This window comes from Odocoileus virginianus, chromosome 17 (genome assembly GCF_023699985.2).
Source record: "Odocoileus virginianus isolate 20LAN1187 ecotype Illinois chromosome 17, Ovbor_1.2, whole genome shotgun sequence".
NCBI classification, from domain to species: Eukaryota; Metazoa; Chordata; class Mammalia; order Artiodactyla; family Cervidae; genus Odocoileus; species Odocoileus virginianus.
In genome coordinates, this window is record NC_069690.1 from 31,377,377 (window position 1) to 31,404,465 (window position 27,089).

Below are 27,089 nucleotides of genomic sequence, written 5' to 3' on the forward strand. Positions count from 1 at the left end.
TGTAACAATGTTCTATCTGCTAGGCCTGTGTGAAACTGCTCTTGGAAGACTCGTGGAATAATGTGTAGAAGCACGTTTCCTTAATTGAGGGGATTCTTTCCATACAAATCACAATTTTGTATGGCTATTGGCCAATGCTACTTTACACCTATTATCTTAATAATGGAGAAAAAAATTCTCCAAGGAGAGAAAGGCTGCCAAACATTAGTATTCATGCACTTGGAGGTGAAAGCAGAGGCTGGGAGCAGGTGTCCCATGCATCTAGTCTGCCATGCCAGGATTTTGGTGGCCCACCCAGTGTATGGGTTGTGGGGTTGGTGTTTTGTTGTTTTGTTCTGCTACTGTTTGAATGGTTTCCATCCCACGGCCATGCTGGGCTAGTGGAGGGTAACCTTTTTGGATGGGGCTTGAGCTCTCTAATGGGCCACAGGCCCTTTGCATGCTTCTAAATTACCTGCCTGGCCCCTCAGCAGGCTTAAATAGCAACATCGACACATGCTATCAGTGTAGAAAGGGTCAGTTTGGTTCAGTTCAGTCGCTCAATTGTTCTGGACTCTTGACGACCCCATGGACTGCAGCTCGCCAGGCCTTCCTGTCCATCACCAATTCCCAGAGTTTACTCAAACTCATGTCCATTGAGTCAGTGATGACATTACTTTGTCAACAAAGTCCATCTAGTCAAGGCTATGGTTTTTCCAGTGGTCATGTATGGATGTGAGAGTTGGACTATAAAGAAAGCTGAGCACCGAAGAATTGATGCTTTTGAACTGTGGTGTTGGAGAAGACTCTTGAGAGTCCCTTGGACTGAAACCAGTCCATCCTAAAGGAGATCAGTCCTGGATGTTCATTGGAAGGACTGATGATGAAGCTGAAACTCCAATACTTTGGCCACCTGATGCAAAGAGCTAACTCATTGGAAAAGACCCTGATGGTGGGAAAGATTGAGGGCAGGAGGTGAAGGGGACGACAGAGGATGAGATGGTTGGATGGCATCACCAACTCAATGGACATGGGTTTGGGTAGACTCCAGGAGTTGGTGATGGACATGGAGGCCTGGCATGCTGCAGTTCATGGTGTCGCAAAGAGTCGGACACGACTGAGCAACTGAACTGAAATCTGCATATAAGTTAAATAATCAGGGTCACAATATACAGCCTTGACATTCTCCTTTCCAGATTTGGAACCAGTCTGTTGTTCCATGTCTAGTTCTAACTGTTGCTTCTTGATCTGCATACAGGTTTCTCAGGAGGCAGGTCAGGTAGTCTGTTATCTCTTTAAGAATTTTCCACAGTTTGTTGAGATCCACACAGTCAAAGGCTTTGGTGTAGTCAATAAAGCAGTAGATGTTTTTCTGGAACTCTCTTGCTTTTTCGATAATCCAACAGATGTTGGCAATTGGATCTCTGGTTCCTCTGCCTTTTCTAAATCCAGCTTGAACATCTGGCAGTTCACAGTTTACATACTGTTGAAGCCTGGCTTGGAGAATTTTGAGCATTACTTTGCTAGCGTGTGAGATGAGTGCAGTTGTGCGGTAGTTTGAGCATTCTTTGGCATTGCCTTTCTTTGGGATTGGAATGAAAACTGACCTATTCCAGTCCTGTGGCCACTGCTGAGTTTTCCAAATTTGCTGACATATTAATTCTTCTCCCTCGGAGTTAGCCCCGAGGAAACACAATTTGAGGGCTCCTTTTTGATCCTTAATTGAACTTACTGTGCTTCATCAGGCTTCTGTATGAAAACACCAGGGGACTCCAGTGCACAATTCTGATATAATCCCTTTGGTCCATTTGCTAGAAGAAACGACACAGGAAATTGGTAGCAATGAGTGGTATTAAATTTCCAAAAACCACTTCTCCATCCCCCATCAATGAAACAGGGTTTCCATGCATCTCAGTGAATGGTTTTCAGTGGGAATACAGATTCCAATCTCTTAGTCTCTGTTTTCTTACTTTGATAAGTATCAGTTCTTTGACTTATAGGAAGATAATGAAGAGTCCCCATGATAATTGCCAGGGAACAGTTGAAAACAACAAAACAAAAGAGGCGAAATATCAACATATACTTGGTTTCCTGTTTATTATAAGACAGTGTAATTTCCCAGGGCTGGTTCAAATAAACACATTTTGACCAAGTTCAGGGGCCGCGGTTTTCCCCTGCTTCGTAAAGTTGTCGATGGGCAGGCCTTTGATCTTCCTGATCCATGAAGCTCTGCTGGCCTTTTCTGGATCGACCACTCCAACTGGCTTTATGGCCTGAAACTCTTTCATCCTGGCCTCCTCATATTCTTTCTGCTCCTTCACAGTCAGCAGCATGAACTCTGTGTTCACTCGTAAGGGGTCAAGGGCAGAGTAGAAGCGGGGCCGTTCTTTCTTGGCAGCCTGGGCTGCCGGGCCCGTGGGCGGAGCCAGCATGCGGTTTGGCTTGATGACCTGCGTGCTGGTTAAGGGGCTGAAGCTGCGCACTCCGTCAGTTGAACTAGTTGCCTTCGAGCCACCATGGAACCTGGGGCAGATAAGCACCGGCTGGGGGATGGTGGACTGCACTCGGGGGCCGTGTACAGACTTCTTCAGGTTGGGCTGAAGCTTCTGGATTTTGAGGGGAATACTGGTCTGCTTCACTTCTATGGGAGGAGTGCTGAATCTCAGTCGGTCAACTGCTTGTTGGACCTCTTGGCCCTTCAAACTCAGGACCTTCCTTGGAAATGGAATAGAAGGTCCCCAGACATCGATGATCTGGGCCTGGGGCCTCCGGGGATAGGCAAATTCCCCAGAATTATGGGCTTTCTGCAGGGCATTCACGGTCAGGAGGAACTGGTCAGGCGACATGGGAATGTTCCAGGACTTCTTTGAGCGACTGATCAAGTCTCCCGAAATTCCCAGATACCTTTGTTTTGGTAATTTCTCCACATCATCTGCTTTTTCCAAAAACAGAAAAGAAAAGCAAATCAGTGTTCCATGAAAACCATTAAATACTCATGCATGAAAATTAAATCCATTCTAACTATTATGCAGACTAAGGTCGCTGTTGCCCAGCCAGCGACACGCCACCATCGTGTGAGCAAAAATCCTCTTATGAGAGCGGCAATCACAACATATTTAACATGAGCTTTTAACAGATATGCTAACAGATTTGTGTCCAAGTGTGCATTAACATCTAGATACACATATTTTGGAAGGAACATCTCTATGTTCCACACATTCTTGAAATTCCCCTGTGGGAATGAACTTCACACCCCATTTATGGGCCTTATAAATTTTTTAGTGAATTGTTAGTTGCTCAGTCATGTCCAACTTTTTGCAACCCTATGAACAGTAGCCCACCAGGCCCCTCTGTCCATGCGACTTTCCAGGCAAGAATACTGGAATGGGTTGCCATGTCCTCCTCCAGGGGATCTTCCCAACCCAGGGAACGAACTCTCGTCTCTTACATCTCCTGCACTGGCAGGCAGGTTCTTTACCACTAGCACCACCTGGGAAGCCCATAAATTTTTAGTAACATACATAGATTTTTAAATAAAACTTGTATAGCAAAGCTGATCTCCACTTTATTATAATCAAATTTGATTCCAAAAGATCTTTGGATGTTTCTTAGAATCAAAACTGCCTTCAAAAAATATGTCTCCACTGCAAAATGGAAACTATCACATGGCCAAAAAGCAACTCCTGACAGGAGATCCCAAAATGTTTTGAATGATAACAGGTCCAAAAGACACTGATAAGGACAAGAGATTCATTCTAGCACACTGGTGGCTCAGTGGTAAAGAATCTGCCTGCCAATGCAGGAGAAGCAGGTTCGATCCCTGGGTGGGGAAGGTCCCCTGAAGAATGAAATGGCAACACACTCCAGTATTCTTGCCAGGAAATCACATGGACAGAGCCTGGCGGGCTACGGCCATGGGGTGGCAAAGAATCTGACACGACTGAGTGATTAAACACTTTCACACTTTTCTGTGTGGCCTCAAGTTAGTAGGGGACGATTAGGGGAAATCAGTCACTAAACCAATACCACAGTCGCTCTTAGGAGAAGCTGGGCATTTTATCTGTCTGAATCAAAGATAAGCAGTTATTGGCCTGGTGAAAAACTGGACTGAACAGAGAGAGAAAGAGGGATTGAATCCTGTCACACTGATTCAGAATAAAGGATCACCCGTCTTCTGATCTCTGGCGACAACAGGTTTTGCTTCCAAATTCTCCTGCTCGGCACCCATGCTGTTTGCTTCCTGAGAACCCAGTCTCTTCCTGCCATCTTTCCAGGGTGACTTTGGCTTTCCTAGACTTGGAGGTGTCTCCATTAACACGCCTAAATTAAGATTGAGGAGGAAACTGTAGTAATTCTGTGATTCAATCAAGGATGACTACTGGGGCATAGCTGATAATTCAACTGATCTTCACCCAAATTATCACTTTATTGTTTGATGTTTCTTGTTCCTTGAAGCTAGGCAGTCACCTGGAACCGAAGGTCCATCTAGGTCACCTGCTGACTGCCCCTGCCAACCTGATTTCCTACTGATTATCAAGCTTTAAGTGTTATCTGAAATTTCTAGTGCTCTGTCCTAGCTGATCATTTGTGGTATAATATGCTTGGGGGTGATCTACTGATCTTGTATTTTCCAGGTACGCATGTTATCAACCAGAGGTCTAGAGAGAAGAGCACAATATATCTTGTCTCTGTCCTAAGGAAATAATCATGTACTATATATTTGGAAAGTGAATCATGAACTATATGTTTGGAAAGTGGCTTCCCAGATGGCTCAGTGGTAAAGAATCCACCTGCCAAGCAGGACACACTAGAGATGCAGGGTTGATCCCTGGATTGGGAAGATCCCCTGGAGAAGCGAATGCCAACCCACTCCAGTATTCTTGCCTAGGGAATCCCAAGGACAGAGGAGCCTGGCAGTCTACAGTCCATGGGGTCAGACACGACAGAGCAACTAACACAACAGCAACGTGTGTTTGGATCAAGGGCACGGAGGAGGGTGTTGGGAGCTTGTTTCTTATTTTAATGGCAAGTATGAAGGGCTAGTGTCACCTCCTGTAGAGAGAGTCTAATACATTTGGAGATTAGGCCTTGAAAATAAGCAGCTTCCCTTGAGCTGCCTATTAGATTGTCATGTCAAAGAGAACGGTTCCCACCTGCCCTAAAGAACTGGGATGTACATCATTAAGAAACCATTGGCCAAAATATCCCACAAAGAAGCTGGTCCTGGCAGCCCCTTGCCTGCTCCAGAGGATACCACAGAGGCTGCCTGGATTTGGCTGTCTCACCTGTAGGTAATCTGGATGCCCTCAGGAAGATGCGGGACCTGGGAGGTTTGCTTAATAGGGACTCCTGGGCTGTCTGCTTGCTGGACACAGAATCTCTTGGACTGTAGACCTGGGTGCTAGACTTGGAGAGGACTTCTGCAAAGCTGTTGTCTTCCCTGTCCTCCTCTCTGTCCTTCTTCTTTTGTTTGGTTCGCTCCACCGAGTACTGCCACTTGATATTCTCAAACTGGAACAGGAGGATGTTGCTCTCCGTGTTGATCACCATCCTGGAACCAAAGCAACATGACTGCCCACAAAAGGGGACTTCACTGGTAGTCCAGTGGTTAAGACTCCACCTCCCAGTGAGGGGGAGCGGGTTCAATCACTGGTCAGGGAGCTAAGATCCCACACACCCTTAAAAAGAACATGGAGGCTGCCATTGCCCCAGCTTCCAAATATGCATTAGGACTACTGTCCCACTGGATCCTGCACCAAGAGATCAGTGCTGGGGAAATGACCACACAAACAAGGTGGTGTAGGTTGCTGCAGGGTCTAGAGCAGAGAAAGGTAGCAGGCCGTGCAGCAGAACTCATTAGCTCTGTAGCTGTTTTTTCTTTAAAAATGAGTTGTGAGCAAAGCACACATGTCCTGATTACTTCGCTTCTCAAGTTAAAACATTTTTAAGTGAATTTCTGTTCCTGGAGTAAGTGCTAAGGACCTAGGTACCCGAGGCAGAAAGCTTAGCTACTCTGCACACAGATGTCTGGAAGTTCACTCCTTTCCTAAGCACAGCATCCAAATGCCACATGTCTATTGTCATGATGGGATGAGAAAGCTCTCTAATGGGGGAAGTCTTCAAGCCCTCGCCGACCTTCCACCCCAACCTTTACTCCATCACTCCAGGATCTCTGTGCACAGTCTATGTCCAGACAGGACATTTGTATTTGGAAACCAGGAGGGTTTCCATATTCCCTAATCCCCCCTGAACCCAGGATCCCCAACATTATCTCCCACCCACTGTTCCTGGGGTTCACAGCATTCACAGGGCGCTACTCCCCAACCCTGGCTCCTAGGTCGCCTATAACTGTAAACAAGAGATGGAAATGCTGCGTGCAGGTTCCTTTCTGCTCTGAAAGGCTGTAATTTTAAGACTGTCACAGTTAGCATAAACACTCCATACAAGTGACTGGTTATGGTAGGATACGCTGGAATGGAATCAGGGAACCATCCCAGTTAGAAATCTTTCAGACTTATTTTTACTCAAGCTGACATCTCTCTTTGGATGTCACGAATGAGAAAAAGGTCAGAGGTTACCTCTCTTTATGGCTTTCTGACTTCATGACTGAAAGAGTATTCATTTATTGAGCCTTATTACGCAGAAGGAAGGCAAAGTAGTTCGGAGCAACTAGGTGATGTCTCAAGTGAGCCTGGGCTAGAATTTAAAAGTCTAGTTGGGTATTTTTACATAATATCATGTGAACCTAGCGTATAACAACACAGTGCTATATTCAATTAGTGCTACCATGGTTCTGTTTCTGTAAACTCCTCTGCTCCCTGGAGAAGGGAAGAGCCACCTACTCTAGTATTCTTGCCTGGAAAATTCCATGGACAGAGGAGCCTGGCTGGCTACAGTTCATGGGGTCACAAAGAATAAGACATGACTAAGCGACTGAGCACACACCTCTCGAGCACACCTACACACACCTCTGCTCAGGTCTGCCCCACTGGACATGGGGCCACCTGCCAATGCCACCCCAACCCTCCTGCAAGTCTCTTTGCATCAGAAACAAGACACAGGGAGCTGAGGAGCACTCAGGCTGGACACGGGATCAGGGGGCCAGGTGGAGGCTGCCTGTTGGCAGAACCAGGTCCCTGCGGCAGAGCTGTATCATGCCCATCACATGATCAGATCTGACCCTGGGAACAAATGAGCCCCTGAGCCCATCATCCACCGCAACCCAAACTGCAAGTGAGCACAACCTGTGCTCTCCTGCTGCCAGCAAATCCAGGGCCAGTGTCCCAGAGGAGGGAAAAAGAAACCATCTAAACAGACTCGCTCAGGACCCTGACCTCCACACCGACCACCCACCTGTTGCCCTGAATAAAGAAGGACAGCACAGGATCACCTCTGCCATTGGCTTTCATCACCTTCAGACAGTTCCCGTTTAGGAAATTGTAAATGCGGATCTTGCCATCGGCACAAGCACTGATGACCCGGAGGAAGAGAAGGGCCACGTGGAGAACCTCCCTGGAAGGGAACAGAGTGACGGGCAGTACCCACCTTCCAGCGAACCACTCGGATGTGTCTGCAGTCAGGGAGTTTGGTGTGTGGTTGGAAGGGGGCTGCTCATGACTGTCCTTGAAGTGATGTTTGCCATCATTTTGTGATTCTGGATGTAAACCATTAACCTTCAAGACACAACTGTACTCTCTCCCCTCACTGTTACTGTTCCTATTGCAGTTACTGTTCCTACAACTTGGTCACAGCGCCACAAAGCAGAAAAACAAAAGGGCTTATGTCAAGATTTTTTTTTTTTTTTTTGGTCAGATATATAGATGACTGTGCTTCTCTCTTACAGTTTGATTTCTAGCTATCAGACATCTACAAATGTCATGCTCAGAATTATTTGACGTTTTGAATCTTTTAAAAAGTAGCATTATTATATAAATAAAGAAAAAACAGACGGGAAAATGGTTATCTTTATAAGAAGCAAAAACCTGGTATTTGAGCAGGTTCTCTTGGTCCTTAAATTAGTGGCTTTCATTCTTTCAGTGAAACATCCCATAGGAAAACTGTACCCAGCAGCTGAGATTTTTGAGTTCTCTTTTGTGATTACCAGCAGGAGAAGAGGGGGCGGTTAGGAGAAGATTTAGATAAATGCCTCTAACGAAATCCCCCTGACAACAGTTGGGTCCTAGCTGGGCTCCAGATAAGTGGAGTATTCAGATCTGAGAAGTGCCATTACCCCACTGCTATTAATGCTACTGAAAAATGGAACTTGATGTCACCACTTTGTTAGACCTTGTGTGCAAAGCAGCTCCATCAATCTCTGCCACCTCCACCCATCCAAGTCCATCCATGGCCACATTCATATGTTACTTTCTCTATAAAGCCATCTCTCATCTCCACTTCTCCTCTCACCCCACTCATATACATAGACTTCCAGTATATTGTCAGATCCTCTTGGGTACAGCACTTGTCTTATTCACCTTTGCATGCCCAGCACCCAGCACATGGCCCAGTCCCATAGAGGGTCCTCAATAAATACGACAAAAGTGAGTGTTGGCTCATGTTTCAGTGTATGATCATTGCTAAGTTATGTTAAAACAATGATATCCAACATAAGGAGTTGGGATGGGCAAGTACACACTGCTCTATTTAAAATGGATAACCAACAAGGACCTACTGTATAGCACAGGGAGCTTTGCTCAATGTTATGTGGCAGCCTGGGTGGGAGGGGAGTTTGGGGGGAGAACACATGTATACACATTCTCTATATACGACTGAGTTGCTCTGTTGTGCACCTGAAACCACCTCAACATTGCTAATCAGCTATGTTTTTGTTGTTGTTTAGTTGCTAAGTCATGTCTGACTCTTATGCTTCAATAGACAATAAAAAGTTAAAAAATAAATAAAAGAATGACATCCACCACATATCATCTGGACTTGGTCAGATTCCAAGGTGACCAAGGTACCAGAGTCATACTGAGACTTTTCAAGGCTCCAACAACTAGCAAAACAAAAATAACAAAGACTTTGAAACACAGAAGACATCCAAAGAACAGCAAAGAACCCAATGTGGCTTGATGTATCATGTGATGAACACATGAACAGATGGATAGACAGATAATAAATCTAAGGTATAAAATACATGTAAGAAAGTTCAACAAAGTTCTCATTTTTTCCCAAGATGAAAATGCAATAAGTTTATTGGTGCCCTAAGTGCACCTCAGTCCACCTATGGCGAATCCAGCACTAGGAGAGATGCCTTGTGATTGAAGGGTTTGCCTCCTTGTGTGTCTCTTTGGATCTTGCTGAGCTGAGCCTACACTTCTCATGGGTTCCTGTGACATTTGGTGGTTCAGCCTATATACCATTATAGCCTGGTGATTTAAAGCACAGACTTTGGGATCAGAAAATCTGGGATCAAAACCTGATCGGACCTCTTACTGACTGTATAAACTTGAGAAAATAACCTCTCAGTCTTCAGTTTTCTCTTCCATGAGAAGGGGAACTGCTTCAGAGGATTCCTGTCGGGATTAAATCAATCAAGATATTTTAAAAACTAAGCCCATACCTCACACAACAGTGGTTTTCATGGTTCTGGCATAATCCAGTCTCCTTTCATATTTTATCTCTGCCCTAGAAATGTCACTTGTCTCTTTCTTTGTCCCTCCTTGATCAAAAAAAAAAAACAAAAACACTGCAGAAGGTGATATCAGTGAAAATGGTGGAGTTCAAAGGAACTCCAAAATTCCATCCTTCCATAAAAGCAATGAAAAAATTGGCAAAAACTGTCAGAATCAACTATTTGGAACTCTGGACAATAACCAAAGGCTTGCAGCAATCCAAGGGAAACCACTAATAAAGTAATTCAAAAATATATAGTAAAAATGTGATGACAGAATTAAAATGGTACACTGTTAATATCTAAATATCCATTCAACACCCAAAAAGACCACAGGAGAAGAGTTGAGAAATGAAACAAACAAACAAAATATATATATGTGTGTGTGTGTGTGTGTGTGTGTATATATATATATATAAGACTATAGAAAAACAAAGAGCCAAATGGTAGAGTTAAGTTTGTTTTACACTTAATGTAAATAGATTAAATTCTTCCATTAAAAGGTAGACATTGGGAGAAATTATTAAAAACATGATCCAACTAAATGCTGCCTACAGGAAGCTCACTGTAGATTCAAAGACACAAATATGTTAAAAGTGAAAGAGTGGGAAAAAAAAGATACTCCTTGCCAAAGGAGCACCACAGTGTCTATACAAATATCACACAAAATAGACTTTTAGACAAAATTGTTAATAGAGACAAAAAAAGAACATTACATAATAATGATAAAAGTGTGAATTTACCAAGGAGATATAACAATTATAAAATCTTTGCTTAGAGTGCTCCCAAAAAATAAGAGATAAAATTCAAATTACTAAAATCAGAAATGAAACAGAGGACATTACTACTGACTGATGGAAATATTGTGTAATTAGATAGTGGGAATGGCCACATAACATTATGGATATACTAAAAAACATTCAATTGTACACCATGAAATGGTGACTTTTATGTCATGTGATTTATCTTAATTTTTAAGTCATAAATATATATATTCAATTTACTTAATATATATTAAAATGTTTATATAATATATAAATATATATTTAATATATTAAATATATAATATATATAAATTTACAATGTATACATTTAATGGAATGCAGGTGTTCAGTGTACTTGATAATCATATTTCTTGCAATAAATTAATAATTTGGCTTCTTTGTACAAATCAATAGCATGAATTTGCTTTCTCAGCACCTCATTATGTCCAGTTAAACTACCCACCAAGGAGATCAAACTGCCCAGCAAGATCAAACCAGTCAATCCTAAAAGAAATCAACCCTGAATATTCATTGGAAGGACTGATGCTGAAACTGAAGCTCCAATCCTTTGGCCACCTGATGCAAAGAATTGAGTCACTGGAAAAGACCCTGAGGCTGGGAAAGGTTGAGGGCAGGAGGTGACGGGGACAACAGAAGATGAGATGATTGGATGGCATCACTGACTCAATGGACATGAGTTTGAACAAACTCTGGGAGATGGTGAAGGACAGGTGAAGATAGGACTTGCTGCAGTCCATGGGATCACAAAGAGTGAAACATTAACAACTGAACAACAACAATCAAGCACTTATTTACACACAGTACTGCTACAGATGAGTGGGAGAAAGGGCCCTACAAATGAGAACACTGCCCATGTCCTCCAAATGTACTATAACTGTCTATGGATTTGCTGTAAGTGTGCAAGGCATCAAGAGCCAATGTGGATGGTATGTTGGACTGTCATTCAGTGGAAGTGGGAATGGTTTAAGAAGGTCTCATAACTGAGGTATTAATAGAATGGGCTTGATGAAATGGTGAACACACTGTTGAGTTTGCTGGAAACAATTATCTTCCAATAACTAAATTAAATCCTACTGAATCATGCTTGGAAGCTTTTAACAACCTAGCGTTACCATTTTAATGTGACATCACAAAGTTTGAGTCCCTCCTTGAGGTCAAGTTTGGACAAGCCAGACGATAAATGCTGAGAGGTTTATCAATAATCACCCAAGGGTTGACTAAATCACTGAACACTGGCCCTTCCTGATACTACCCACCTGTCAACAATGCAGTTATACACCCCAGATATAGAACATACACATATAGGCCCATATCCCATATCCCTCTACTGCCCACAAAGCCAGTCTTCCTGCTCAAGAAGTTCCTGTGGATAACCAAATAGGGCCTATTGTATAGCACAAGGAACTCTGCTCAATGTTATGTGGTAGCCTGGATGGGAAGGGAGTTTGGGGAGAATGGGTACATATATATGTACGGCTAAGTCCCTTTGCTGCGCACCTGAAACTATCACAACATTGTTAATCAACTATACTCCAACATAAAACCTTTTTTAAAAATTTAAAAATTAATTTTAAAAAAGAGGTTTCTGTGAGGGTACAAGGAAATCTAGGACCATATTTCATTAAATAACTGACAGATCCTTCTGGAAGACCCATTCACTCTCTCAATGAATTAGGATAGCACTTAGCTTCCTGGAGTCTCTTATAATGCACTCAGGGGAGGAAGCAATATGCGTGCAGTACAAGAGTGGCATAGAGCAGTCTGTAAAACCCACAATTATGGCAGAACCATTAACCATTAACCATTGACCACAATGCCCTTTCCAAATAAGCTTAGATAACCTCAGAGTACTTCTTAATTGGATCCAAGCAGGCACCATCACTAAACTGGGATTGGAAATGCAAAATGAAATCCATTTGCTGTCCCGGAATAGAATTGAGACCACAGGCTTTAAGGGAGCTCCTTCTTTAAGCCATTAGTTATTTTTAAACCTTTGGCACCTGGGTCATTTTAAGCTTTTGCAACCACAAAATTCCAAGAATTTAAGTCTACTGGACCTGGCAACACTGAGGGACAGTTCCGCCAACATTCCTAAATTTGGTAGGTAACAGATAAAATTTATCACATGTGCCGTAAGTGTAAATTTTCAGTAACTTCTCAAAATCTGCACCCAGTATTGTTGTTTCTTAAGAGAAACAAGGGAGGGCAGGAGAGGGGGTGACTATATTGGGCAACAGGTGGAAGAAAAGGAAAGTGGAAATGGGTGAGGAGCAGAGGCGAGAGAGTCAGCAGAGAGCAGTGGGGACTGATCTAAAGAGTGAAGTCTAGGTTCCAATGGGAAAATTGGGGTTGGGGGCAGGGACCTAGCCAGGGTGTCCTGAGCACCTACTTTGGATGCTTGAAGGCCATGAGGCACCGTTCATACTTTCCCACCATGCTCCAGGCCATGACCAGGCCATCAGTGCTTCCCGACAGGAGATGCCACTGGTCGAAGTATAGACACTTCACGGCCCCCTCGTGGCCATTGAGCGTCTGCAAGAAAAGATGCCTCTGTTCTCAGCCCATCTTCAGCCCGAATAGTGACTCCTCAAGGAGCAGAGCTGGAGGCTTCTTGAGGTGGATCCCAAACGCTCCACCAATCTGTGACTACCACATTGGGAGTCTGCCTGAGTCCACTACATGTCTGCTCTAAGAAGGTTGGTGAGGTTCAGGCAACCTGCTCTCCAGAGCTCCCTCCCCAGTTAAGGAGGAAGGAGATCGGGGGAGGCCTGGTACCCAGTGGGTCTGTGACCAGGCAGGCCCCGCCTTCCTAGAGTGCCTGAGAGGGACACAGTCTTCCTTCCTCCGCTGACAGAAGGGCAAGGCTCATGTGTCAGCTCCCTGCCAGGACCAGAGGCAGCTTGATGTCCAGTAACTGCTGCTTGGACCACGGTAACATCACTGGTGAAAAAGCCCACCAGCCAGGCAGCCGTTTCTCACTGTGATTCTGCGTTCTCGGCACAAAAGTTATCTCAGCACCACCCACCAGGGATGGGGGCTGCCCATCTGGCAAGAACACTTCTTGTGTGTAAACATTCGATCACTTTCTAGACAGCCAACATTCTCAGAAGAGAGGCAAGAGGAGATCACTGTGGTTTGCTCATTCCCAGACCCCGTGCCAGAATCAGGGTCAGATGTTCCAGAAGAAGAAAAGGTATTTTATCTGTGCTGTTGTGAAAAGACTCCGCTGAGTCCATGTGTCTTGCAGAGTCAGAACACAGCCTCCACCACCTCCACCCATGACAACATGGCTCACGTGGGCCTTGACCTTCAACCAACTCAGAATGGGCCCTTCTTAGGGGGTCTTCCCCTTCCCTTTCTCAGGACCACCCTTTTTTGGTGACTGCCTCTCAACCACCCTAGGGTGGTCTGGGGAGCTACCTGGAGGTGGACTATCAGTGTCCTCCGGTCTCTTACCCGCAGCACTCTGCTCCCCAGTCCCCACCCCTGGCCCGTCCCCCTAGTCCCCTCCCCCAAGTCCCCACTCCTCACCTTTACCAGCTGGGCCGTGGCCATGTGCCACACTTTGACCATGCCTTTCTCGCAGCTGCTCACGATGTACGTGTCATTGATCCTGATGGCCAGGATGGGGTCTTTGTGTTTGAAAGTCTTTAGGCACTTCCCTGTCTCTATATCCCATTCTGAAAGGGAAGGGGAGAGAAAAAAGTGGGTGCATGAAGAAGGCGCCAAAGGGGCTCCATACCCCATCACAGAAGCTGAGACCAGCCGAGCCCATCATGTCAGACTCCAGAAGGCTTCACCTGGTCCAGCACCCCCACACACTCACCCATAGTCTATGTACCTGCAACCCAGGGCTCCCCTCTCATAGCCCTTGGGAGATCCAGCAATGCATAGACCTTGGCTCTGACCCTGGAACTTAGCCTCCTCCTCAAGCCTGAAAGACGCTAGAGTAGATTTCAGGAAAATCATGGCAGGTATTCAGGGCATGATTCCTCCCAGATGCTGTCTCCTGACCCTCACCTCCTAACCACCCCCAAAGAAGAGAAAGCTGTCTATCTCCATTTACATTTTAAAGTATTTCTAAATCTGACCTTTGGATTTTACTTCTAAGAGATTATCACAGCTGAGGGTGGATCTACTGCTGCTTCTACACAGATGGTGCTGGAGCCCCCACCTCTCATATCGGAAATGTTGGGTGGATATGAGAGTCCATGGGTGGCGGGAGAACTGAGCTTGAAGGAAGAGACTGAGCACCACAAATTCAGTGATGAGAACATTAAAGCCCCCCAAAGAACTTTCTTCCTCAGGCGATGGAATGAGTATCACAGGACCAAATACTAACCACAGTGCACACCCACCCCACACTAACCATGACCCAGGCACCAATCAAAATGCTTACCATGCATTAACTCATCTTTACAAGACAAAGCTATTATTACTCCTTCCTGTACAGATGGGGAAACTGAGACCCAGAGAAGTTCAGTAAGATCACAGGGGTGGTGAGCAGATTGAACTGGGATTTGAACCCAGGGAGTCTGGGTCCAGAGACCATGTTTCTAACCATTAACCCAAGCTATGTGAGTAAGCTTTTCTACGTTGATTTTTTGCCCTCACCTGGGCATCTGCGGGAACTCCGCACTCAATGCATTAGCTTCCCATTGCTGCTGTAACAGATTACTTTCAGTTTAGAGCCTGAAAATGACAAATGGATTATCTTACAGAATCACTGCACAGCCTCACAAGGCTAAAATCAAGGTGTCAGCAGGGCTGTGCTCTTTTAGGAAGTCTCAGGCTAGTGGGGGAAGGAATCCATGTCCTTGCTTTTTCCACCTTCTAGGGTCCCACACACACACCTTGGCTCACAAACCCCTTTCTCCATCTTCAAGGCCAGCAACGTTCCATCTCTCTGACCATTCCTCCAGTCATGTCTCCTTTTGGTCACACACAAGAAAATGTCTGTTTTTATGGATCCAAGTGATGACCCATGGGCCCACACCAATAACCCAACCCCCATTTTAAGGTCCCTGACTTCAGTACATCTTCAAAGTCCTTCTTGCCATGCAAGGTGACACAGTCACTGGTTTCCGGGATTAGGATGGGACCATCTTTGTCTGGCTGTTCTGCCTGCCTGCCACACTCGACGTGTCCAAAATACAAGCCATCATCTTCTCCATCCCTCCCCTACCCTGCTCTTCGTCCAAGGTCCCATTTCCATCAGTGGTCCTTCTGTGTACCCAATGACCTGAGTTATAAAGTCTGACCTCACCCTTCACCCTTCCTTCTTGCTTTTCATTTCCTGTTGGTGCTGAAGTCCTGCCTGTTCTCATTCTGGAAATCCCACCCGACCCACCCTCTGTATGTACCATCTCCTGTAAACTCAGATCCATCCGATAACTTCACACTTGCCTATTCTCAGATATTCTGAAGACATCCAGAGTTTCTCTAGACTGAGTAGTATTTTAACTTGTCCCCTGTCCCCACAGAGTTGCCATCTCTCCAAATCTTTCTTCCACAATATCACTAGAGCAGTCTTTCTCAAATACACATTTCATCATATCGCTTCTCAGCTTAGAATGCATTTACAGCCTCATACATCTTACAGAATAAAGTTTAATTTTCAACACAGAAGGCCCTTTATAATCTGGCCCCCCAAAAAATACCTGCCTGATCGCCAACACCACACACAACAGCTCAGCCAACTGAGCAGAGGGAAAGTCCCTCAATTCTTCATTTTCTTTCATGTTCTGTGATTTGCCTGAGCTGTTCCTTCTGCTTGAAATGCCCTACATGCTCCCTCTGCATGTAGAACTACTCATCCTCAGGACCACACTCAAACAGTACCCTGTCTGCAGTGCTTTCCCTTTTACTCTTATTTCTATGGTGACTTAGACTTCCACAAACTCACTGGAGTACATGTTTTAGAACCAAACAGCCCTAGGTTCAAATCCCCACCCAACCACTTAGCAGTTTTGACTCAGGGCTAATTGTTTTCCTCTCTGAGTCATGGATCCCTTATCTGCATCCACCCCACAGAACACTTATGAGACTGAAATAAGATAATGTAAAGCACCCCTCGCAGTCCCAAAGTTAGTACTCAACAGCAACTGTTGTCATTCACATATTTACTCTTCCCCCCATGATATATTTATATATCTGTCTCCGTTAGGAGACCACGAGGCTCTTGAGGAAATAGAAAGCCATGTGGAAAGGGCCATGGCATATGCTGCTTTCCTTACACTTAGCACAGCTCCTAGCATTCAACCAATAGTCATCGAGTGAATGAATCGATGGATCCACAAACAGATGGATGAAGGGATAAGCAACTGCCTTTAGAAATGAGCAAAACAAGTCTTCTGGCAACCCATGGGCTTAAGGAAACATCTTAGAGAGTCTGAGACATTTCTTTCTCACCTTTTACCTGGCAATCTTTTGCTCCAGAGGCGAGCTTGTTCTTATACACATCCATGCAGGTGATGGTCCCCTGGTGGCCATTGAAGATGCGTATACAAGCCCCACTCTTCAGATCCCAGTATCTGCAGGAATCAAACCACAAAAAAGAGATGTTTTTGAGATTTTCTGAGGGCCCAAGGGTTCAACAGTATAGAGTTCCTTTAGGTTGATAGGTAGTTGGAAGGCATCAGAGTTTCATGATTAAGCTCAGAGTCCAAGGCCTGGATTTGAATCCCAGTTGCAGCACCTATTATGTGTAACTTTAAGAAAGCTACTGAACTTTGGTGAAAACTTCATTTCCTCCTTGATACAATGGAAATGATAATAATTATTATTATCTCACAGATTTATGAAATATTAAATACAGTAATGCAGAAATTGTCAACTAGGGGTGACATCCACTCCCAGGAGACATGTGACAATGTCTGGAGATGTTTGGTTGTCACAAGTTGGGCTTCCCTGGTGACTCAAATGGTAAAGAATCTGCCTGCAATGTGGGAGACCCAGGTTTGATCCCTCGGTCAGGAAGATCCCCTGGAGAAGGGAATGGCTTAATTCCATGGACAGAGGAGCCTGGCAGGCTGCAGTCCATGGGATTGCAAAGAGTCAGACACAATTGAGTGACTAACACTTTTCATCAGATGGAAGGGTCCCTAGAACAATCACCAGGCTCAGAATCCATGACACTGATTCAGTGGTAGAGCTAATATTCAAACAAGAACAACAGAACAATTGACATGTGCCATTTGGATTCAGACTATTTTATGTGCATTTCTAAAGCATATATAGGGCTTCCCAAGTGACTCTGTGGTAAAGAATCCACTTGCCATGCAGGAGACCTGGGTTCTATCCCTGGGTTGAGAAGATCCCCTGGAGGAGGATGGCAACCCATTCCAGTATTCTTGCCTGGAGAATCCCAAGGACAGAGGAACATGGTGGGCTACAGTCCATGGGGTCACAAAGAGTCAGACATGACCTAGCAACTAAACACACACACACACACACACACACACAAAGCATATCTAAGAGATATATGGGAAACATGTATGAGTCACACTGTTTTTTAACATACAAACTTGCCTGAGGTCTCTCAACCATCATTCATACTGACTTTGTGACAGGACAAAGTATAGTGTCAAGAGACTGGGCTCTGGAGCCAGGCTGCCTGAGGTCCACTCCCATATCCATCACTCACTGGCTGTGTGATCTCAAATAAGTTACTGAATCACCTATCTCAGTTTCCTCATCTGTAAATTGGGGATAATAATGGTACTTATCCCATATATTAGGAGACTTGGCACAAAATAAACAATAAGTAAATGTTTCTTTTGATTTGGGCAGGGAAGCGTTGTCAGATTTTTCCTTCTAATATTCCTAAAGGTCCCATGGCCTTTATCTGTTCATCAGAGCCTGCTATGCATACATAGTTGAGTTTAACAAGGTCCCAGTGGTCTGAAAAAAAAGCATGTTTTGAATTTCTACCTCCTAGCAGCATGGTTGACCATATGCCCAGGTTGTTTTCATAATTTATGCAGAAAAGGTATTTGATAAATGCTTTTAGAAAAATAGGAATGGGGACTTCCCTAGTGGTCCAGTGGCTAAGACTCCATGCTCCCAATACAGGGGGATTGGGTTCAATCCCTAGTCAGGGAACTAGATCCCACATGCTGCAACTAAAGATCCTATATGCAGCACTGAAAATTCTGCATGCTGCAACTAAGACCCATTATAGCCAAATAAATAAATATTTTTTAAAACTTGTAAATGGATGCTTATAGCCACTTACTCATAACAGACAAAATGTAGCAGCAACCAAGATGTCCTTCAGTAGATGAAGGAGTAAATAAATTGTGGTCCATCCGGACAGTGGAATATTATTCAGTGTAAGAAAAAAATGAGCTATCCAGACATGAAAAGACATGGAGGAGCCTTAAATGAATATGACTAAGTGAAAGAAGATCTGAAAAAGCTACACACTGTATGATTTCAACTATATAACATTGGGAGAAACATGAATAAGCAGAGAACAGAGGATTTTAGGGCAGTGAAAATACTTTGTATGATACTATAATGATGGATACGTGTCATTATATGTTTGTCCAAATACATACAAAATACACCACCAAGTGTGAACCCTAAGGTAAACTGTAGACTTTAGGTAATTGCATGCATACTCAGTCACTCAGTTGTGTCCTAACTCTTTGTGACCCCACGGACTGTAGCCCACCAGGCTCCTCTGACCAAGGGATTCTCCAGGCAAGAATACTGGAGTGGGTTGTCATTTCCTCCTCCAGGGGATCTTTCCAAGCCAGGGACCGAACTCGCATCTCCTATATCTCCTGCACTGCAGGAGGATTCTTTACCCACTGAGCCATCAGGAAAGCACAGATTATGATGTGTCAAAGCAGGGTCATCAGTTGTGACACATGTACCACTCTGATGGGGAATCTTGAGGACAAGAGAATATATTCATGTGTGGGTGCAGAGGGTATATTGGAAAACTTTGTGTCTTCCTGTCAATTTTGCTGTGAATCTGAAACTGCTCTATAAAAATTCTTTTTTAAAAAGGTAGTTTTGATGCAAGAATAGAAAAGCAAGCCAACAGCACTGTGTTGTGTTTTTGAAAGTTGCTGAGAGTAGATCTTGAAAGTTCTCATCACAAGAAAAAAAAATGCCACTATATGCAGTGATGGATATAATTAAATTCACTGGGGTAATCATTTTGCAATAAATGCATATCTCAAGTCATTATATTGTACACCTAATATATTGTATGTCAATGTATACCTCAATATACCTCAATAAAATATATGTATGTCAATATACCTCAACAAAAAATTTTAAAGAAAAAAAATTTTTTTAACTCATACACATGGGTACCAGAAAATACATACAGGAATGTCTATGGCAGTAATCTTTGAAAGAATAAAGAGCTAACAACAATGCAAATATCCACCAACCAAAGAGTAAACAAATGAGCTATGATGATGTATTCATCCAATAAAATACTATATCTCAGTGAAAATAAGTTCATTACTGCTATCTATATCATAAAGATGAATCTCAAAATTAGTGCTTGAATCAAGTACACATGAATTTTTAAAACACAACTACATTTATGTTAAGTTCAAGAAAGGACAAAGGTAGTGAATATATCTGGAGATACCCAAATAGGTAGCAAAACTATAAAAAAAAATTCAAGTATAAAATTTAAATTGATTGGGAGGAAGAAAGAAAAAATAAGAGAAAGGCACATAATAAGATTTGGGGAATGGTAATGCCCTACTTCTTGACCTGAGTAACGAGCACATGAGTATTTATTATATTGTTTAAAAATATTTGTATATATATACTTTTATCACTATTTGGCCTCCATACCAGGTTTCACACTCACAAAAAAACTACTTTCCCCTGAAGGAATCCATAAAAAGAAATATAAACTATGCTTTCATCTAAGAATACTAAAGAAAATACTTTCTGATTTGTAAATTTCAGCTAGAAAATAGGTCTAATAATTGCTATAAATCTATCTCACTCAAAGTTTAAACAGTATACAAATTTTTGGTTTTTATCTTGCCAAAAAAAGTGTGAGTTATTCTAGAAGTCAGCATCATTTAGGATAACTTTTTCATAAATACAAAAGAAAATGTAAAAGCACACGTGCTTTTTCCACAAGCTGTGTTTAGGCCTGGGCAAGTTGAGGACCACAACTTTCTTGGACCACTTACCTGATACTCAGGTCATAACTCCCACTCAGGAGAAAGTTCTCTTCTTCACACAAGAAGAGGGCCCGGACACTCCCAGCATGGCCTCGAAACCTGATGGGTATCTCCTTTACACATATGATGTCCAGAAGCTGGATCTTTCGATTGGATGACATGGCTAACAAATCTCCCCCAGAATAGTGGATGATTCTATTTCGGTCCCACCTGAGTTGCCAGGAAAAAGATGCACCATGAGAGAAGAGAACCATGGAACTACTTAGTACAGTGCCTTTTGCCTATAGCAATGCCATCATGGAAAATCCATCCAGCAAGGGATGTAGCAGAAGGCAAGGCCTAATGTTAATAAGCCCTGATGGATCCCTACCTCACACTGTAACAAAAATGCATTTCAAGTAGATTTAAAACCTAAACACAAAAGGCACAATTATTTTAACAGTTTCTGCTAATGTATAATAAATCCCCAGGACAGAGAACAGAGTATGCAGCATTTTCTGCTTTATTTGACCATGGAAACCTTTTTTCACAGAAAACCTCAGAGGAACACAGTTGGGAAGCCCTATACTGACTGCATATCCCACTGCTGTCATTGTTGTTTCCCTTAACCAATATCCCATGAGCATACTACATTAGGGGCAAAGTCTTGTGCTAATAAGTGCTCATGGGAAACACAAAGATGAGTAAGATATGGATGGACCCTGCCCTCAATCAGTATGAAATCCAACAAAATAGGGTGAGTTGAATTAATTTTCTAATCACAAGGTTATTAGCAAGTAGATAAAATATGAGCAAGATGACCAAAAAATTTATTGCCCAAACTGATTTTTTTTATCATGAAAGGGGACACTATTATTAATTACTCGAGGACCACACAGTAAAGCAGGGTTGTTTGGATAAACAGGGATGGATAGTCACTCTAAATATGAGGAGCAATTCCTGACAATTTTGCCCTCATTCCATTTGTGATATCTAGAGTTCAACCTGTCATTTTCTCTGCTAAAGAGCACATATCAACATACTATTCATAAACACTCAGCTCTGTCTTTTCCCATCTGTTCTGTCCTCCCCCTATTTGACTGGTCAAGATGCAATTTGTTAGTAAGGTTCACAACCAAAAACAGAATAAAAGATGTCCTTCACAAAACTTTTCGAATAAAAAGTGAAGTTCTAGATCTAAAATATGTCAGGAAGTTGACATTACGAAAGGATCTTCTTCTGGCATATTCAAATGATGTCACACTACATAGTTACCATAAATACCATTTTAATATTTAACATGAAAAGACACAGTACTTTGCTAGAGTGGGTTACCGAAATATGTATAGAATAGCCCCATTTCTATCTAAAATACATATTTATACATGCCAAGAAAAAATTCTATGACAGACATCAAAATTAATGGTAGTTATCTCTATATGACGAGATTATAGAAGGGATTGCTTTTTCTCTATACATTTTCTGGCATTTAGTGGATATTTTTTCCAAAGACTATATATTACTTCTAAAATAAGAATTAAACAGTAAAGATAGTTTTAAAAGATTTCATGCATGTGAATTGTGCAAAAGGTTGCTGGTCAGTGTACCCAAAATTTGTAAGGGCAGAGTGTCCTCCACCCGCTACTGTTTGTTGTTGTTTAGTTACTAAGTCATGTCCAGCTCTTTTGCAACCCCATGGACTGTAGCCTGCCAGGCTCCTCTGTCCATGGGATTTCCCAGGCATGGATGCTGGCGTGGGTTGCCAGTTCCTCCCCCAGGGGGCCTTTTCCACCCAGGGATCGAAACCACGTCCCCTGCATTGACAGGCAGACTCTTTTACCATTTAGCCACCAGGGAAGCCCACCCTCTACTGAGAATGGTGCAAAAATCAAGCACCAAGTCTCCAGATGGGTTTGGGGCTGGAGTTTCAGGTGAAGAAGGATTGCTTTTCCAGTGAGCGAGGGTCATGGGAATCCTCAGATGCTTGTGTGGGTAGTCCAGGGGCCCTGGGCCCTAGATTCTGAGCCTAGTACCTACATGTCAGAGAGGATGCGGATGTTGTAAGAGCCACAGAAGACATTCCTCTCCTCCATCTGCACCTGCTGAGTCTCCTGGTTCTGGTACGCAGTCCACAGGTTGTAGTCATTCTAACAAGGGAACACCCGCAGTCAAAGGACGGGGCGACCTGGCCCAGGGCCCCAGACATGCACCCTGGGATTCACCCCTGGAAAGGGTTCAGGGGTCCATGGCCTCCTCCTCTTCAGGCCATGGCAACTGCTATGTGGTGATGGGGACGGGGCCGACCAGTGAGAAAAGGAACCCCTGAGTGCAAAAATACTGAGTCGAGGGTCCTGATTCCTCTTCCACCTCTGCTTCTGTGAATGTCCGGTGCTGCTGATAACACAGTTTTTTTAAACTGAGCTCAGGACCACGATGCATGCAAAATAAAGTCACTGGTGCCCCTTGACTGACCATTTCACAGAACCGGGGGATTCAGGTTCACGTTGTGTACATGTGAAAGTACAGAGCATACTTGTGGGAACTCGAGGCACAAGTGAAATCACTGCTGCACGCTCTGTGCCTGGTGTGTCGAGGTCTTCACACATCAGCACCCCTCACCTCCTCACAGCTGCGTCACACAGCATGTCACCTGCCCCAGCAAGTATTCTCATCATTTCACAGATGAGACAGCGGAGCCTCAGCGAGGGCAGCCTCAGAGAGGCCCTGCCCCCACGTCCTTCCCCATCCCCAGCCACAGACCTCTGCGGCCATGAGACGCAGGGACAGACCGGTGGGGACACCCAGGGATCCTGACATTGCTCCTGGCTCTGAGCTGCCCACGAGATGCTTGGTGTCACGGACATAGGACCTGGCGTGGGAGCCGCAGTCAGGAAGAACTTCAAGAAGACACACAAATGAGTCCTCACTTAACAGATGAGGAATACAAGGCTTAAGGAGAGGAAATCACTTGCCTACAGACACACAACACAGGACTCTGGCCTCTCTCTTAGGGTATGTCACCTCCCATACCCCATATCCATATGCTCTATCCCATATCCTCCATGCCCCACATCCATAATATGCTCTATCCTGTACCCTCTGATGTCTGGCATCCTTACGTGAGGTCCGAGCCTGGACTTCGGCCTTCAGTGGCCAGTAAGAAAGGACGCCCTACAGTCACTTACCCCAGATGCCATCGGAACCCACCTTTGTTCTCAGTTTCCACTTCTGATTTTTCACACGTAGGTGCTTCCCGTCATCCGTCATTTTTGGAACTGGGATAATAACCTTGTTGGCATAATTAGGGTCTATTCCCCTGGTGTAGGACCCCTGGGGGAAATAACAGAAGTGTTCTTACACTCCAAGAAAAAACTAAAACAAGTGCTTGGCAGGATCTGAAAGACGGATAAGCTCTGGCCTGGGAAGGCATGGGCCTGGAGAGTTGGGCCACTGGTGTGGGCAGACTGGTTCAAGGAGGGTAATGACATCAAACGTCCAGGGAGGACCAGCAAGAACGGTGGGTGGCATGGCTGATTCATGTCAATGTATGAAAAAACCACTACAATATTGTAAAGTAATTAGCCTCCCATTAAAATAAATAAATTAATTAAAAAAAAAAAAAAGAATGGTGGGTGGTCCCCAGGCTCCAGCATGTGGCCTGCCTCAAGGCCTCCTTGTCTGTCTCCTGTCCCCTCCCTCTGCTGGGAAAAAAACCAAACTACCAGGAACCCCTGATTTAGGGTCAGGCTTCAGGCAAGAGACAGAACTGTAAATGCCAGAGGTGGTTACTATCCAGGGAATAGTGCAGCATAACCTAAAAATACACTTTGTGGCCTTGTAAACATCTGTGTACGTGAGGCTCTCTTATGGCACAAGCTCTGGTAAGGCTTCCTGGGGAAAGCTCCCAGCACCATGGGGCATGGGGAAGGCTCTGCCTCTCTCTGCCTGCGGGGCTTCTAGACAGGGTGCTCCCCATCAGAGAGTCAGTGGTGACCGAGAGTCTGGATATGAAGGCAATGAGGAAGCAGCCCACGTGGAGTTGGAGGCCAGCTCGGGAGCCACCACAGACGGGAAGGCTTGGCAGAAAGGAGGCTGGTCTGACCTGTCCCTCCCAGGCAGGCCGTACCTGCAGGAAGGCGATCTGGTGCTGAATGAAGGAGTGCATGGACAGGTCGGTCTTGACTTGCTGTGCCAGAGCCGCCCAGTGCTGGCTCACAAAGCTACACCTGTTCAAGGTGCTCCTATCCAGCAAACCTGGAAAAACAAGAAGTGGGCCTGGAAACCTCCAACCTGGGCCACAGTGAGGGAGAGGGGGTGCTTGAGAAACCCCCCAACAAGCCCCGCATACTTAGAATATACTTGGAGAGGTGGATGGGCAGCTGGCGGATGAAGTCGCGGTACCTGCTGACCCCAGAGGACAGTTCTCTGACGGTGTCCAGATCCAGCAGCACATCTGTGGCCGGGGCCCAGCCTGATTTGGACACACTGGTTTTTTCAGAAAATAGCCTGTTCATCTCGGAAATACACCGGAGTGAATTCTTCCACTGTACTTCTAGAGGGAAACCGGGAAAGGGGGCACACCTAGGGCATCTTTGGGATGAGTCCAAGCCCACTCAGGGACAAGTGCTTTCTCTGAGCACTCTTGGGCTTCCCCGGTGGCTCAGCCAGTAAAGAATCTGCCTGCAATGCAGGAGATCCATGTTCAGTCCCTTGGCCAGGAAGATCCCCTGGGGAAGAAAATGTCAACCCACTCCAGTATTCTTGCCTGGGAAATCCAAATCCAGACAGAGGAGTCTGGCGGGCTACAATTCATGTGTGTGTGTGCTTAGTCACTCAATAGTGTCCAATTCTATGCAGGGTTGCAAAAAAGTCAGACACGACTTGGCAACTAAACTACCACCACCACCAGGCCTAGAGTAAGTCCTTGCCAAAAGCTCCCCCACCAAAACAGAGCTTGTCAGAGTCTACCCTGAGGCCACTGAGCTTTGGTCATTTCTTCCGCCAAAGTGAAAATACAATTTCCCCTAACCAAGCACACAAGCAGTTTTCAGCATTCCCAGCTCAAGGTGACATCTGCAGCATGAAAACTGCCCTGCTGGTGAAAAGGCATGGGGTCCAGAGTTCCCTTTAAAGGATCCCAACAAGAAAAGGTCTCAGACAGTTTGTAAAGAGAGGGGTGGATGAAATGAGATGGACAAGATGGTGATGATTATTGAGCCTGGAAGACAGTTACACGGGTGACGATTACACTGTTCTACCTCCTTAGAACAGACCCTGATGCCAGGAAAGATGGAAGGCAGGAGGAGAAGGGGGCAACAGAGGATGAGATGGTTGGATGGCATCATCGACTCGATGGACATGAGTTTGAGCAAGCTCCAGGTGACAGGGGAGGAGAGGGGAGCCTGGCGTGCTGCAGTCCATGAGGACACAGAGAATCAGACATGACTTAGTAACTGAACAACAACAAAAACAAACTTATTTTTTGAAACTTCAAATTTTCCGTATACAAAGCATTTTAGAACCTATGCCTTGTGTTTCCTGTATTTATTCCATGTATGTGTCTTGATTCAAAAACCAACTGAGGACAGCCTTAAGGTCAGAGCCCAATTCCCCACTGCTCTTGTTTCCACCTCAAGACTGAATCCAGGGACAGCCCTGGTGTCCCAGTGATAAAGATTGCACTCCCAGTCCAGGAACCTGGGTTCAATCTCTGGTCAGGGAACTAGGTCCCTCATGCCACAACTAAAGATCCCACATGCCACAATTAAGACCTCGCAGAGCCAAACAAATAAATAAAAGGACTGAATCCAGTGCTGCAAAAATAGCTCCTGGTGGGTTGGATTCTGGAGGTGCCCCTCCCCCTCCCTGTACCAGAGGTCGGGAGGCTAGACCAAGGGATACAACCTGGGGCACAGGGAAACTTAGGGTCGCACTGACTGATTTTCATCCTTGTTTCTCACCTTACCAGTGAGCATAAGCACGTTCGGTCACTCACTTGTGTCCAATTCTCTGTGACCCCATGGATTAGCCCACCAGGCTCCTCTGTCCATGGGATTCTCCTGTCAAGAAGACTGGAGTGGGTTTCCATTTTCCTCCTCCAGGGGGTCTTCCTGACTCAGGGATCAAACCTGCGCCACCTGTGTCTCCTGCATTGCAGCTGGATTCTTTACCAGCTGAGCCATTGGAGAAGCCCACTTACCAGACACGGGATTAAATGAGGGAATAAACACCAGAGTGCCCAGCCCACTTCGTAGACAACAAATGAGTGTGAGTTGCCCACATTTGTCCTCCTCAGATGCCACCACCTGCCAGCCCCTCCAGGTCCATGGGGACCCCTCCCCTTGGGCTGTGCTGCCACCAGCGGGCTTACCAGCAGTGGCTGTTCCCCCCCGCACAAGGTCACGCAAGCTTGCTTTTCCTGTAGCTTTGGACAACGGGAAGGTTGTGTGCCTGGTTCCGGCTGCCCAGCAGACTTGTGAGGTGTCACACGAGTGTGTGTGGCCTTCTTTAGGGATGAAAAACATGTTGGTAAAGTCTGGGTCGATCCCTGAAAAACAGAAGACC

At 44.8% G+C, this 27,089-nt stretch overlaps 1 protein-coding gene across 5 annotated transcripts in view; it reads right to left on the reverse strand.

The window, feature by feature from the left end:
• Positions 1 to 2,059: 2,059 nt before the first annotated feature.
• Positions 2,060 to 27,089, reverse strand: part of FBXW10B (F-box and WD repeat domain containing 10B) — a 30,589-nt gene continuing 5,559 nt past the window's right edge. Inside the window, exons 2-14 of one of the 5 annotated variants that reach the window (XM_070479141.1) lie at positions 26,896 to 27,072; positions 24,874 to 25,077; positions 24,652 to 24,779; positions 23,733 to 23,855; positions 22,563 to 22,672; positions 20,556 to 20,756; positions 16,789 to 16,910; positions 13,909 to 14,057; positions 12,767 to 12,909; positions 7,333 to 7,491; positions 5,265 to 5,530; positions 4,147 to 4,299; positions 2,060 to 2,911 (exon numbers count right to left, since the gene is read on the reverse strand). In XM_070479141.1, the coding sequence (XP_070335242.1) occupies positions 2,109 to 2,911; positions 4,147 to 4,299; positions 5,265 to 5,530; positions 7,333 to 7,491; positions 12,767 to 12,909; positions 13,909 to 14,057; positions 16,789 to 16,910; positions 20,556 to 20,756; positions 22,563 to 22,672; positions 23,733 to 23,855; positions 24,652 to 24,779; positions 24,874 to 25,077; positions 26,896 to 27,072 (2,738 nt within the window). In that variant the 3' untranslated portion in view covers positions 2,060 to 2,108. Of the gene's footprint in view, positions 2,915 to 4,146; positions 4,300 to 5,264; positions 5,531 to 7,332; positions 7,492 to 12,766; positions 12,910 to 13,908; positions 14,058 to 16,788; positions 16,911 to 20,555; positions 20,757 to 22,562; positions 22,673 to 23,732; positions 23,856 to 24,651; positions 24,780 to 24,873; positions 25,078 to 26,895; positions 27,073 to 27,089 lie in introns of all 5 variants that reach the window. The other 4 variants (XM_070479144.1, XM_070479143.1, XM_020892251.2 and 1 more) reach the window with 4 other exon arrangements.